The sequence below is a fragment of the Pleurodeles waltl genome, chromosome 4_1 (genome assembly GCF_031143425.1).
Source record: "Pleurodeles waltl isolate 20211129_DDA chromosome 4_1, aPleWal1.hap1.20221129, whole genome shotgun sequence".
Lineage (NCBI taxonomy): Eukaryota > Metazoa > Chordata > Amphibia > Caudata > Salamandridae > Pleurodeles > Pleurodeles waltl.
The window spans coordinates 21,430,777-21,443,653 of record NC_090442.1 but is presented as its reverse complement, the minus strand read 5'-3'; the positions used below and the strand labels follow the sequence as shown (position 1 = coordinate 21,443,653).

At 50.6% G+C, this 12,877-nt stretch overlaps 1 protein-coding gene across 1 annotated transcript in view; it reads right to left on the bottom strand.

Annotated features, from left to right (window-relative positions):
* LOC138287270 (zinc finger protein interacting with ribonucleoprotein K-like) overlaps nucleotides 1–12,877 on the bottom strand; it is a 91,717-nt gene that overhangs the window by 46,277 nt on the left and 32,563 nt on the right. Inside the window, exon 2 of the mRNA XM_069227630.1 lies at nucleotides 11,513–12,495. Within this exon, the coding sequence (XP_069083731.1) occupies nucleotides 11,513–12,495 (983 nt within the window). The remainder of the gene's footprint in view (nucleotides 1–11,512; nucleotides 12,496–12,877) is intronic.

Sequence of the window (12,877 nt, the reverse complement as noted above, 5' to 3'; positions counted from 1 at the left end):
GTTTCCAGACCTCTGCCATCATGGAAACAGAGGTGCTGCTGGCACACTGGACTGCTCTGAGTGGCCAGTGCCAGCAGGTGACGTCAGAGTCTCCTTCTGATAGGCTCCTTCAGGTGTTGCTAGCCTATCCTCTCTCCTAAGTAGCCAAACCCTCTTTTCTGGCTATTTAGGGTCTCTGCTTTGGGGAATTCCTTAGATAACGAATGCAAGAGCTCATCAGAGTTCCTCTGCATCTCTCTCTCTTCACCTTCTGCCAAGGAATCGACTGCTGACCACGCTGGAAGCCTGCAAAACCACAACAAAGTAGCTAAGACGACTACTGCAACTCTGTAACGCTGATCCTGCCGCCTTCTCGACTGTTTTCCTGGTGGTGCATGCCGTGGGGGTAGTCTGCCTCCTCTCTGCACTAGAAGCTCCGAAGAAATCTCCCGTGGGTCAACGTAATCTTCCCCCTGCAACCGCAGGCACCAAAGAACTGCATTACCGGTACTCTGGGTCTCCTCTCAGCACGACGAGCGAGGTCCCTTGATTCCAGCAACTCTGTCCAAGTGACTCCCACAGTCCAGTGACTCTTCAGTCCAAGTTTGGTGGAGGTAAATCCTTGCCTCTCCACGCCAGACTGCATTGCTGGGAACCGCGTCTTTTGCAGTTACTCCGGCTTCTGTGCACTTCCGGCGGAAATCCTTTGTGCACAGCCAAGCCTGGGTCCACGGCACTCTAACCTGCATTGCACGACTTTCTAAGTTGTCCTCCGGCGGCGTGGGACTCCTTTGTGCAACTTCGGGTGAGCACCGTTTCACTCTTCTTCAAAGTGCCTGTTCCGGCACTTCTGCGTGTGCTGCCTGCTTCTGAGAGGGCTCCTTGTCTTGCTCGACGCCCCCTCTGTCCCCAGACGCAATTGGCGACATCCTGGTCCCTCCTGGGCCACAGCAGCATCCAAAAACCCTAACCGCACGATTTGCAGCTAGCAAGGCTTGTTGGCGGTCTTTCTTCAGGAAAAAAACTTCTGCACGACTCTCCACGGCGTGGGGGATCCATCCTCCAAAGGGGAAGTCTCTAGCCCCTGTCGTTCCTGCAGAATCCTCAGCTTCTACTGCCTAGTAGCAGCTTCTTTGCACCCACAGCTGGCATTTCCTGGGCATCTGCCCATCTCCGACTTGCTTGTGACTTGCTTGTGACTTTTGGACTTGGTTCCCTTGTTCCACAGGTACCCTCGACTGGAAATCCATCGTTGTTGCATTGCTGGTTTGTGTCTTTCCTGCAGAATTCCCCTATCACGACTTCTGTGCTCTTTGGGGAACTTTAGTGCACTTTGCACTCACTTTTCAGGGTCTTCGGGTGGGCTATTTTTCTAACCCTTACTATTTTCTAATAGTCCCAGCGACCCTCTACAAGGTCACATAGGTTTGGGGTCCATTCGTGGTTCGCATTCCACTTCTGGAGTATATGGTTTGTGTTGCCCCTATCTCTATGTGTCCCCATTGCATCCTATTGTAACTATACATTGTTTGCACTGTTTTCTAAGACTATACTGCATATTTTTGGTATTGTGTACATATATCTTGTGTATATTTGCTATCCTCATACTGAGGGTACACTCTGAGATACTTTGGCATATTGTCATAAAAATAAAGTACCTTTATTTCTAGTATATCTGTGTATTGTGTTTTTCTTATGATATTGTGCAAGTGACACTAGTGGTACTGCAGGAGCTTCACTCGTCTCCTAGTTCAGCCTAAGCTGCTCTGCTGAGCTACCATTATCTATCAGCCTAAGCTGCTAGACACCCTATACACTAATAAGGGATACCTGGGCCTGGTGCAAGGTGTAAGTACCCCTTGGTACTCACTACAAGCCAGTCCAGCCTCCTACAGTGGGCACACGTTTCGGGGGACAGAGGCACCGGACAACAGGGAACCTGGGAGGACTGCTGTGCAACAGGGGGGAGGACAGGCCCAGGGAACCGACTCTTCACAAGGCACCACCATTCCCAGGAGACCATGGGCCAGATACTGGCCAAGCTGCAGGAGACCCAGCGGCTGCAGGAGGGGCAGTATCTGGGGATCAGGGAGGACCTGAGGGACATCCACACCACCCTGGTCACCATTGCAGGGGTGCTGGCTGACATGGCCAACACCGTGAGGGAGGCAGTGGCACACCAACGGGCCCCTGACACTAGCCAAACCGAAGAACAGCCTTCCACCTCCGCCGGCGCTATTGGACAGGAGGCCCTGCACAGGACCAACAGGCCACCAGCACCCCTCCCCCTGCAGAAGGAGAACCACCCTGCAAACAGTGCCTGTGATCCAGGCAGAAGCCAGAGAACATTGCCAAGACCCCCACCAGGAAATAAGTCTCTCTTGATTGTCACCCTTCTGTCCCACTCTGACACCCTGTCCACCTTGAACTGCCATTGTTCCCCTTCCTATACCCCCTTGGACAATGAACCTGTGATACAAATAAACTGGACTCTACCCTGGACTTTCCTCCATTAGCAACCCAGCCCACTGCAATACCCCCTACACTTATTATCACAGAAATAAACACCCTTGGAACAAAATCAAATATGGAGTCTGGCAATTGTTAATCAAATTTATTAGTTTCACAAACTGTAAACATTGCAATTCAAATGTACTGTAATATTTACATAGGTATGACCTGTAGTGGGCAACAGTAAACACACTAGGAGCCAGAGTGGGGCACAGAGATCTGAAAATAGAGATGCCAAAGGGTACAGTAAGTGGCCATAGAAATAGGGAAATCAGGCTGCCATGTTCAATGTCAAACACAAAACTGCAATGGAAGGTGAAGTTACAGTGTCTTACCTGTGTGTCACTGGAGGTACTGTTGAATTAGTGTTGTTCTGTTGTCCATATCTTCTTCCTCTGCCTCCTCTTCATCACTGTCCACAGGCTCCACTGCTGCCACACGACCATCCCCAGGCTCATCCTCCTGCAGAAAAGGCACCTGGCGTCTCAAGGCCAGGTTGTGCAACATGCAACGATGATCTGGCACACCTTCTTGGGTGACAGTACCTGTCAGATGGAGGCACCGGAATCTGACCTTCAGGAAGCCCAAGGTTCTCTCAATGATCCTTCTTGTTCGCCCATGTGCCTCATTGTAACGTTCCTCTGCCCTTGTCCTGGCATTCCTAACTGGGGTCAGTAGCCAGAGTCACCTGCAAATATTCAAGGGATACCTGTTAGCCACACACTCACCCTTAGGGCCAAGCCCACACCCATATACCTACATCAACTGAGTGGGGACCATGGGCTCACCTATTAGCCGCCTCTGGAGTTGAGACACTAAATATGGGATGCTGCTGTTCCTCAAGATAAAGGCATCATGTACAGAGCCAGGATATTTGGCATTGACATGGGAGATGTACTGGTCCACCAAACACACCATCTGCAAGACAAATGCAATATGTGTACCATCAATGGCACCAATGATGTTGGGGATATGTCCCAGTGCATAAAAATCAGCCTTCACTGTGGCCAAATCCTCCACCTCGGGGAATACGATGTAGCTGCGCATGCATTTCAGCAGGGCAGACAACACTCTGGTCAGCACGTTTGAGAACACAGGCTGTGGCATCCCTGTTGCCATGGCCACTGTCGCTTGGAAGGAACCACTTGCCAGGAAATGGGAGCACTGACAGGACCTGCACTAGAGGGGGGATACCTGTGGGGTGGCGGATAGCAGATATCAGGTTTGGCTCCAACTGGGCACACAGTTCTTGGATTGTGGCCCTATCAAGTCTGTAGGGCAGGATAATGTGCCTGTCCTCCATTGTCGCCAGGTCCACCAGGGTCTGTACACAGGAGGATGTCTCCATCTCCTATTCATCCTCAGTGGTTGAACTCTAGAGTGAAAAACGGTGAGCAGAAGGTCAAATTCACACATATTTCAACAGTAGCATGCAATTTTTGCTTTACAGAAACAGTATGTGAAGTCGTAAGTCAGTTGATGGGCCAATGTCTGATGTGACGCAGTTAGGCGCCATGGCCTGTGTCCACCTGAAATGGCGGCTACCTGATCTGTGAGGAGCGACAAGTGGAAATGAGGTAATTCCGCTGACGTGGTGCGCCGTTGCGGTCGGCGGCTGCCATGCAACACCGCATTGGTTATCATTGGGGCATATGGGTTCCAGGAGCCAATGGCGAGGTATGCCAGCGTTGACGGTACACACCGCCGCAGACGTGACTGCCATTTTCTATCTGTTCACTCACTTGCTACCTGACCTTCAACAGGAGAGGACCGACACTGCAAGTGCTGCTGTGACCTGTGCCTGGAAGCGACAATGGCTCGAGTGTCTCGGGAAAGGGCCCCTGCCTTCACTTCGGAGGAGTTGGAGAGACTGGTGGATGGGGTCCTACCCCAGGACCGTTTACTCTATGGTCCTCCAGACAAACAGGTTAGTACACAGTGAGCATGATGCGTGGCGCATAAATGTATGGATTGCTGTGTGTGCAAGCCCCGTGTAGGGGGGGGTCTGAGGGGTCCTGAGCAGAGTGCTGCATGTATGGTGGTCAAGGGGATGGGTGTGATATGTTGGGCCATGAGTATAACAGTCCGGACGGTATGACTAATACCTATTCTGCTTTATTTTTTCTTCAGGTCAGTGTCCATCAGAAAAAGGATATTTGGTGTGCCATCGCCAACGAGGTGCGGACCCTGGGTGTCTTTGACAGGTGGAGCACCCACTGCCGCTAACGGTGGGAGGACCATTGCCGCTGGACAAGGAATACGGCGGATGCCCAGCTGAGGCTGGCCTTCCAACGAGAAAGGGGTGCCCGTCGTATCCTGACCCCACTGATGTTCCGCATCCTGGTGGTGGCCTATACGGAGTTGGAAGGGTGCTTGAAGGCATCACAGCAGCCACAAGGGGGTGAGTACAGATTCAGAATCATGACTTTGTGCGTGTTAAGGAATTACCTAGGTTGGGGATGTGGGCTGTGGGTGCCCCTAGGCCAGGGCGAACATGGCAGGGTATATTTGATGATGGGCAAGCTCAGATGCACTCCAGCCCCATTAAGGTTAGTGGGCATCTACTAATGGGCAGGGTCCTTTGGGTATCAGGTGTGCAGCAAATGACGTTAGCCATTGTATCCCATGGGCTGGTGACTAGCATTGTATCTGGTAGTGCATGACCTAGTGCATAGAACTGTTCCCTGTGAGTTGTGTACGCCAATGGTAGTGTTGTTGCTGGCATTGACCAAGTGTATCCTCTGTCTCTCCCTATCCTTTTTTGTTTGTCACCCTGTCCTTGTGTGCATTAGCATCATCTGGCGGAGGAGCAGAGGCACCGTCGACGGAGGGAGCTGCATCCCACATGGGACTGGAGGCCGAATCCACCAACAGTGATGGCACCAGTGGGACGGAGGGCGAGGGGAGTACCACGACGGAGACAGGAGGGGACACCACTTACAGCGACACCTCCTCCGATGGCAGCTCCCTGGCAGTGGTGGACACCTGTGTGGCCACCCCAACTACAGGTACATTCGACCCCCGTAACAGCACCGCCCTCCCAGCAGCCCCTCAGCGGGTCCCGTGCCCACTCACCCAGGAGGGTGGGCATCTCCTTCGCCCCAGGCACCTCAGGCCCTGCCCCAGTCAGCCCTGCTGCCCTCAGTGAGGAGGCTATTGACCTCCTGAGATCCCTCTCTGTTGGGCAGTCAACCATACTGAAAGCTATCCAGGGTGTAGCAGGGCATTTGCAACAAACAAATGCATACCTGGAGGGCATTCACTCTGGCGTGGCGGCCCAACAGAGAGCATTCCAGGCTCTGGCCAACACACTGATGGCAGCCCTTGTCCCTTTCTCCAGCCTCCCCCCTTCAACTTCCTCGACCCAGTCCAAATCCCCTCAACCCCAGCCTATCCCAAGCACACCTTCAGACCAGCAATCACCCAAATTAACACACATAGTGGCTCAGGCAAACACAAGCACCACACTTCATCTCACAAGCACTCATACAAGCACCATCCACATGCAGACACACCAACATCCACTGCCTCCACTGTGTCCACTGTGTCCCCCTCCTCCTCCTCGTCCACCTCCCTCCCAGTACCGTTTCCACTCACACCTGCATGCACTACATCCTCATTCACTACCTGCATCACCATCACGCCTATCACTACACGCTCGTCACTACACGCCCCTCACTGGCAGTCACCACCCCCACATCCATGCACACGTCCCCTGTGTCCTCTCCCACTGTGTCTGTGACCCCTCCTCCCAAAGTACACAAACGCAAGCACACAGATACCCAACAGCCATCCACCTCACACCAGCATCCAGCCCATGTACCTGTACCCAAGCACAGCAGACAGGCACCTCCAACATCCACTCCCAAACCTTCACCCTCTTCCCGCTAAGTATCCCTAAGAAGCTTTTCCTTGCCAACACTGACCTATTCCCTACCCCTACCCCCCCCATCGTCCTTCACCTCGGGACAGGGTGGCCAGAACCCAACCCAGCACCTCAGCCACCAAGTCCACGGCCACTGTGGTTTCTGTAGCAACTGCAGGAGTGAGAGGCTCCAAGGACTCACCCGTCAGCCCAGCCAGTGTGCCAGCACCACCTGCCAAGGCCAAGAAGGGTCTGCCACCTAGCAAGGGCAGGAAGGGGACACCAGCCAGCAAGGGCAAGAAAAAGACACCAGCTGGCAGAAGCAAGGAGTCACCGCCATCTGCCAAAGGCAGGAAGGGGCACACAACACCAGCCACGACACTACAGCCGTCCAAGGCTGCAGATGAAGGCCTGGAGGCTACCACCACCACTGCCAGCACCGCCGCCAACACCGCCACATGCACCGCTGCCAGCAGCACTGCCAGCAGCAGCACCAGTGGGCAGCCGTCCGAGGCTGCAGATGAAGGCCTGGAGACTACCACCACTATTGCCAGCACCGCTACTTGCAGCGCAACCGGCATCCACTGAGCAGCCGTCACCGCCGGCGTGCAGTGTGTAGTGGTTACTACATGGGCTGCAGTGCGGCCTGGCCCCTGCAACACCTGTCGGTGTGACACACAGGTGAGAGACTGTGACCTTGCCCCATCCTGGATGAAGCACACTGGGCACCAGGCCCCCTCCAGAACCAGTGGAAGAGGGCATCCACTCACCCCCTCCTTGGCAGGATGTAGCACACTGGACACCAGGCCCCCTCTAGAACCAGTGGAAGAAGGCATCCACTCATCCCCTCCTTGGCAAGATGTAGCACACTGGGCACAAAGCCCCCTCCAGAACCAGTGGAATAAGGCATCCACTCACCCCCTCATTGGCAGGATGAAGCACACTGGGCACAAAGCCCCCTCCAGAACCAGTGGAAGAAGGCATCTACTCACCCCCTCCTTGGCAGGAGGAAGAACACTGGGCACAAAGTCCCCTCCAGAACTAGTGGAGAAGCCACCCACTAGAGAGACTGTGGCTTCACACTCCCCAGGGCCAAGCAGTGGGCAACCCACCCATTAGAGAGACTGTGGCTTTGCACTCCCCAGTACCAAGCAGGACCAAGCAGTGGGCAACCCACCCACCAGAGAGACTGTGGCTTTGCACTCCCCAGGACAAAACAGTGGGCAAATCACCCACTAGAGACACGGAGACACTGTGGCTTTGCACTCCCCAGGACCAAGCAGAGTGCATGGAGCCCCCTCCAGGCCAGTGGCGCTGTACCGGCTGAGGTACCCCATTATTCCACGTCCCCCTGGGGTGCCTGTGTGTTTTCGTCCTGATGCCCCTGCAGTGTTCTCTCCGTATTAAGGCAGGAGTCAAGTGTGGCCTTGGCCTAGGTGTTTTGGCCCAGTGGGCCACGGACATTTTGGAGTGGGCATTGTCCCTCCTTTTGTATACATTGTAGATATTGTACATACTGTTTATGTATTTTAGTACGTATTTTTCTAAGACTGTACTATTACACTCATTTTATTCCATTCCTTTTTGTCCTTGCGTTATTCCTGAGGGTTATGGGATGTATATGTAATGTTGTTGCATCTGCTTGTGTGTATGGTGTTGTAGGTGGGGGGTGTTGTGTGTTGCATGTGTGTGTCACTCTCTTTTTCCTCCCCCCTACCTTGTGTGCTAGGTGCAGTACTCACCGTGGTCGTCTTCGCTGGTTTTCGTGTTCCTGGTGTATGAGAAGGTACACCAGCATTAGGAAGAAGTGCAGCTCGGGCTCCATGCCGTCGTGGTTCTTCCTTGAGTGTCGAGAGGTGAGTTATTTCCCTTCAGAGTACTGTTTCCGCCGTGCTTTTGATGACGTTGGTACCGCCCCGGAAAAGGTAGCGGATAGGTGTGCTGTAATGCAGTGGGCGATACATTGACTTCCGTCTGGCTGTTGGCAGTTACTGCTGCGGTGTTTGTTGCTACCGCTGTGGCGGTAGGAGTGTTAAGGGGGCTGTCTGTGTTGGCGGTTTCCGCTGTGGTCACGATTCAATTTTTGTTACAGCCGGCATGCTGGCAGCATTACCGCCACCTTATCACCGACCGCCAGGGTTTTAATGAGGGCCTTAGTGCAACTGATTCCAGACTGTGATGGTCATTACGAGCTTGGCGATCTTCACCACTGACCGCCGTGCTGGCAGCTGCCAAAGACCACCGTGGAAGCGGCAAACTTACCGCCATATTGTGAGTCAGAAAAATGAAACAGCCAGAAAACAGTCAGTATTCCGAAAGCGCTAGGCTGAATGACGGCAGCAAAGAGGCAGTACCACAACCGCCACGCGCACCAAATTACGACTCACAAATCAGCACAGCAGTCTTCCAATGGTGGAAAAGCATCGGCGGGGTGAACCGGCGCATTTGCAACACAGGGAACGCTGCACGTGTGATGTCGGACTTGCAGTGAAGGTAGGCTAAATGTTGTTTATGGTTGTGTAGTCAGTGTGCCTGGGCTGAGTTTTCGGGGTGTCTGTGTCAACATCTGTTGTATATGTATGCGTGTATATCATGCGTAATGCGAAAAATGTATTTGCATCTGTGTGTGTAAATGTGTGGGTGCAAGCGTTTCGGGTGGGAGGGACATGAATGTGTTTTGGGGGTGTCATATGTGTGCATGGGAGCTGAAGGGGGTGTTGTGAGTGTCTCCCTCCCATACAGTGAATAGGGAGTGCCAGGTTTTCTGTGGCGGTGCGACGGTCTGCTGAATCCTAATACTGTCGGTGTTGACTTGGTTCCAACCAGCGTGGAGATGCCTAACGCCGGCGCTCGGACCACATAGGCGGTACTGGTGGTGAAGCACCAGTCTTGCAGTCAGAACTTCCGAGGTCATAATATGGTGGTCTTCACCACCAGATCTGCAGCGGTCCGACCGCCATCGCCGACATGGCGGTCTCAAGACCGCCAAACTCGTAATGACCCTCTGTGTGTTTCACTACTATGGTGCTAGTAGTGCACTTTGTGCTTATATATTATTCTGAGACTATTTTGACCTTTGGGGTCAGTATCTAGGTTAAAAGGCTGGATTCTCCTTTGTTAGTCTAAGTGACAGAAGTACTTTTACATCTCAATTCACTGCATCATGAATTAATATAGCCAGCTTATGATCTACCTCTAACTATAACTATCATTGAATAAAAACACACTATATATATTTATATATACTGTTTAACTATCATTGCCAATTGATGTGCTTGTGCTAGTGTTTTAGTAAATTCATAATGCATCAGATACGTATGTGTTGCTCCTCACTGAGCGTCCTTTTTGATTTGTATCTAAGTAACAGCACTTGGGTTGGTTGCCAGTGAGCCAGTCCAAGACAATTGCACGAATTTTTGGATCTGTTTCAGATGCTTCATGTGCATCAGAAATGTGCCATTGTGCCTGTGGACTACATGCCAAGGTGGTTGGAAGTGAGGTTTGTATGTGCTAAAGTGGGTTTTCGGTGAATTGGTACTTGATAAAGTTATACAATTTGTCTTGAGGGAGATGGAGTTTTTTTTTTTTTGGTGGAACTGTTATCAGCCATAAATGTACTAGTCTTTATCACCCACAGAGTAATGGGCATGCAGAGAGGATGAACAGAGTAGTCAGTGAGTGTATCAGAGGTTCTTTGGTGACAGATATCAAAGTGAAGGACTATGCTTGGGATTATCGTAACACACAGTACTGCACCATTTAGTGCATTCAACGTAATGTACATTGGATAGTCTCAACAGGCGCCAATATGCATTAGCCATCTAAAGATGGCAAAAATATGAATCGACTCTAAAAAATGGATGTGATTTTGCAAAGCTATTTTTCACACAGACATGGTCATGGAGTCAACAATTTCTTCAGCAATCATCCTATTCTATAATTACCGAGGGAAGCAGAAGTCAAATTCCCCCAGTAATTCCACATATCTCAGAACAATCACCATTACCTTCAACCACCCAGGAGCAGAGTTACTGGTATTGCTGATATTGGTGACTTAGTGGGAGGAAAAAGTGACAGAAATGTAAAGGGAGATATACCTGCAGGCACAGCAGGGGCATTATAATGGTGCCCATTTCAGATAAAATAAATGTTAGCAAATATATGACCTAAGCCTGTATAATACAATACAACTAAACAAGCTGGACCTTCAGACCACCTTATACTGTGTACATAACCCTACAGACCACAGCACCACAGACTCTAACTAATCTTCAATCCCCCTTGAACTGATATGTTCTACATGATACAGTATGATAAAACTGGCCCTCTGTGACCTGCAGGTCCACCAGTTCTACGCACATGTCCTTACAAAATACAGTAAAACAGTCAATGTTTTAGAAAACACTGTAGATGCCATGGACCTTGCCCTATCCATTCCATCACTACAGACCAAGCCTGACTTACACATCACCTTCTCCTCTACACACGGTCTTCCTCCCTCCTGAGTCATCTTTAATATGTTTAGTATGCACTATCAAGAAAAAAGGACGCTGTCTTTTACTGTCAGTGATTAACATCTTGCTCGCATCTGCCACTTAAAGGATGAGGATAACGAAGGTGCTTGTGGTGAAATCCTAGATTCTGCCACTAATTCCTCAGAGCTCCTGAGACTGGAATGCGGACTATTATGAATGGATCAGAATTCTGAACTTTATTTATATGCAGAGTGCCAATTCTCAGCGTACTTCTGAAGAGTACGGAAAAACTCCATTGTGGAAATAGAGGAGATACCAGGTACAGAACCACTTCAGGTGTATTCATAAATTGTGAGGGTTCACCCAAACCACGCCCCCCCCCAAAGATACCACTCCACACAACTCGGATTCAGCCCCATTCAGATGTTACTAAAACTCTGGAAACATCCACTTGGGAGAATTTTTATGTTAAATTCCTTCAGAACTACAGTTTAGTACCAACTCGTTAAAAAACAAATACCTGGAATGGCTTTGAACAGCAATACATCTGATTCCATATTTCCTCTCTCTGATGGGTCTCTGGTGATAGCTCCACCCCTATCAGCAGTATTTTGTGCCAGGAATGATGAGCATACAGACAGGCCATGCGCATCAGTACACAGTTGTTGTAGGTCATACTCACGATCTGGGTTTTCAGGGTGCATTGGTTTTGTCTTGCAGCTCTGATGTTGTTCATGTGCAGAGAGCACCTGCTGCAGGCATGCGTTGTGCTCTAGACTCTGGTCCTCTTCAAATGCTGGATGTATGCAGTGGTTTTGAAGTGGACCCTCGCGATCAAACCACAACAGATCTTGTTCATCTGGTTCCTTCTCATCTAGGAGCACTGGCTGTCTGCAGTTGTTTTGCTGTGGCCCATGTTCTTCGTGAATTGATGGCTGCATGAAGAAGTTCTGTTGTGGGTCCCAACTGTCTGCATGCAATAGTTCCTTCTGCAAGTGTTCCTCTGGTTTGTGTTCATCTGGGATCACTAGTTGTATGTACTGGTCCTGCTGTGGTTCCTGTTCATCATCAGTCACTGGCAGAAGACCGAGGCTGGGCTCACATGGGATGACTGGAATATCGGGAGGACAGCTGGAGACAGTACAGTTCTGCTGTGGTTCACGGCCACACGGAGACAATGGTTTGAGGAGCTGACTCTGCTGTTGTTCACACCCATATGGGGGTGTAGGCTGAAGGTATTGGTTCTGTTCCCTTGCCCTGACTGAAAGAGGGACCAGAGGGGACCTACTGGAAGAATATTCTCCAACCGTCACCGGACTGACCACCTCCAAAGACACACTACCATTGTCAAGGTGATATTGACCCTGTGCTATCCAGATTTGCTCCATAAGCCCAGCGACCCTAGACGGTACATCCTCTAGGGTATTCTGCAAGTTATCCAATTTGACATCCAACTTCTCTAGCATAGATAAAAGGATCACATTGGGCAGGTTCCCGGATAGCGGCTCCAGCTGATGGTTCCTCTTTGCATGATTTTGGGATCTTGAAGCTGACACATTATGGACAGGAGAAGATGGAAGTGTGGCTCTTACGGGTTCAGGCGAACATGGTACTTTTCTTTTTTTTCCTGGAGTCGGTCTTCTCCCCATTCTGATATTCAAGAGCCTGTGAAAGGAAGAAGAGAGAACAGAAAAACACATCATCACAGGATAATTAAGGCACAATACTCCATCCTGTCTTGCCAAACCCCTGTGTTCTCAGTTTCAGCTTTAAGGAAACATATGATTCATTATTTTTAATGCTATATGCCGCCCTTTTTCAGATTACTAAAATCTAAATGTAAGAAAATGCATCCTTTTGCATGTTCACCACCACTTTTGGAACTGATGCTGCTTTTTTTTTTTACTTTAAGAGTTCACTGAGGCCTGCTAACCATACCTCAGTGCCCCTATACAAAAGTATGTTTATTTGGCTATCCCCAATTGGCAAGCAATGCCTTACTTTCAAGTCCCTAATATATGGTACCCAGGGCATGAAAGGCAGAGTG